Below are 2,187 nucleotides of genomic sequence, written 5' to 3'. Positions count from 1 at the left end.
TTTTAGTTTTTGTTTCCAGTTAACTAAAACCTTATTACTCTTATGTAATATCTAGGCCCAAGTTTCAACTATTATTATTATTATTATTATTATTATTATTATTATTATTATTATTATTATTATTATTATTATTATTATTATTATTATTATTATTATTATTATTATTATTATTATTATTATTATTATTATTATTTTTTTTATTTTTATTATTATTATTATTATTATTATTATTATTATTATTATTATTATTATTATTATTATTATTATTATTATTATTATTATTATTATTATTATTATTATTATTATTATCATCGTCGTCTTACCCATTTCAACATTGATGATACTAATAGTTTATTGCTAAGTAAATTTGTATAATCCTCTAATAGTTGATTGCATAAAAAAAAACCTAATAGTTGATGGGTAAAATTAATTCCACAACGTCATAACATAATTGTAATGGCAAAAATAAAAAAGTAATACAACCAAAATACTATTACCAAAAAAATATATTAAAGTATGATATACCCTTATTCTACTTTCATTGAGAAATTTGTCTTTCCCACAACCGTTTTGCTAAACGATCTCGAAACTCCGCCATTCTACGAAGTTCACTTTGACTAACACTAGGAGTCACTAATTCTTCAGATACATTGGATATTCCATCATCTTCAAGTTCAACATTTTTATCTCCATAATGTATGAACAAGGGATCTCCATCCTTGCACATTTTTATGAAATTGTGGACAACGCAACAGGATAAAACTATATACTTTTGTCTTTTTAAATCATACTGAGGCATATCTCTGAGAATCGGGAATCTAGCTTTCAACACTCCAAAACATCTTTCAATAACATTACGCAATGAAGAATGTGTATAATTAAATATCTCCTCCGGACCTTGTGGGCTCGTTGTACCTCTATAATCACGCAAATGATATCGTTCTCCACGATACGGTGAAAGAAATCCGGGCATATTTGTGTACCCCGAGTCAATTAGATAATATTTTCTAATAGGAGGCAGAGGAAACTTAGTCTGTTCTTTGTTTGTAATCGTTTCCCAAAATATTCTTGAATCATTTGCCGTACCTTCCCATCCAACCATCACAAATGTGAATTTCATGTCAAATGAGCAAGCACACATTACATTCATTGTAGGCTCAAATTTTTTTCCACGATATGGAATCTGTTGATCTTGTGGCACACGTGCTGATACATGAGTTCCATCAATAGCTCCAATGCAATTCTATAGAAAATAGATAAAATGAAAAACTACGCACACAATAGTTTTAGATAATATTTAAAAGAAAAACATAAAGGAAAAAAATTACCTTGAATATCGGATAATATCTTGGATTATTTTTAATCTCTGGAGGAGTTTCTTCAAATGATGGAGGAATAATCCAATACTTCGACAAAGAACAGATTGCATACAAGACCCTCCGGAAATGATGATGAATAGAGTCCAAGGAATGTTGAAATCTATTAGCTACAAATCTCTGTCTCGAATTATGAGAAATAATAAGAAGAAACATTGCAACTTGTTCTTGAATTGATATAAACGTAGAGTCTTTCAACTTATCCCTTTTTTTTAACTCTTCACACAAGCTTATAAAGACCTGGGGAGTCATTCGAAGCAACTCGAAGCATGTCATTGGATGTCCATTAAGAAGCTCAAGAACATATTGGTGACCTGTTAACTTTGAAATCCTTTGCAAGCGAGGTTTCTTTCTTAGAAATCCATTCTTTTGTAAGTTAACATAGATTGTAATTAATTGTTGAAAATCCTCTTCATCTGAATCTGATAAAAGCTCTTCAATATCAACATTCATAACTATTTGCACTTTAAGTAAAAGATACAAGTATAATCACTACATACAAAGAAAAAAAAAGATGTAAGTTTCAATCATCGTCATTCATATCATATCCAAAATTCTAATTCAAAAGAGAAAACATAAATTCAACCATAAGCTCATTATTAAATTGAGTTCAAAAAACATCAAACACTATCAAATTTGAGTTCTAATAACATAAAAAACATACTAAAATAGTTGTAATAAATTTTAAAGAGGACATGCTTAAAGATTAAGAACAAAATCTATTTTCCTATCATTGGGAAATCTAAGGAACATTTTCCTCAATAATGGATCATCATGTATGAGTTTAGTTGCCTTTGCAAATGAAGCCCCA

At 28.3% G+C, this 2,187-nt stretch overlaps 1 protein-coding gene across 1 annotated transcript; it reads right to left on the bottom strand.

Annotated features, from left to right (window-relative positions):
- Positions 1–538: 538 nt before the first annotated feature.
- On the bottom strand, positions 539–1,829 carry LOC130469821 (protein ALP1-like). The gene is made up of 2 exons (XM_056839321.1): positions 1,329–1,829; positions 539–1,243 (listed from the first exon to the last, which is right to left on the bottom strand). Exons 1-2 carry the CDS (start codon positions 1,827–1,829, stop codon positions 539–541), a joined length of 1,206 nt encoding a protein of 401 aa, XP_056695299.1.
- Between the last annotated feature and the right edge of the window lie 358 nt (positions 1,830–2,187).

This window comes from Spinacia oleracea, chromosome 3 (genome assembly GCF_020520425.1).
Source record: "Spinacia oleracea cultivar Varoflay chromosome 3, BTI_SOV_V1, whole genome shotgun sequence".
NCBI classification, from domain to species: domain Eukaryota; kingdom Viridiplantae; phylum Streptophyta; class Magnoliopsida; order Caryophyllales; family Amaranthaceae; genus Spinacia; species Spinacia oleracea.
The sequence above is the reverse complement of the archived record's forward strand: the minus strand, read 5'-3'. Positions and strand labels throughout refer to the sequence as shown.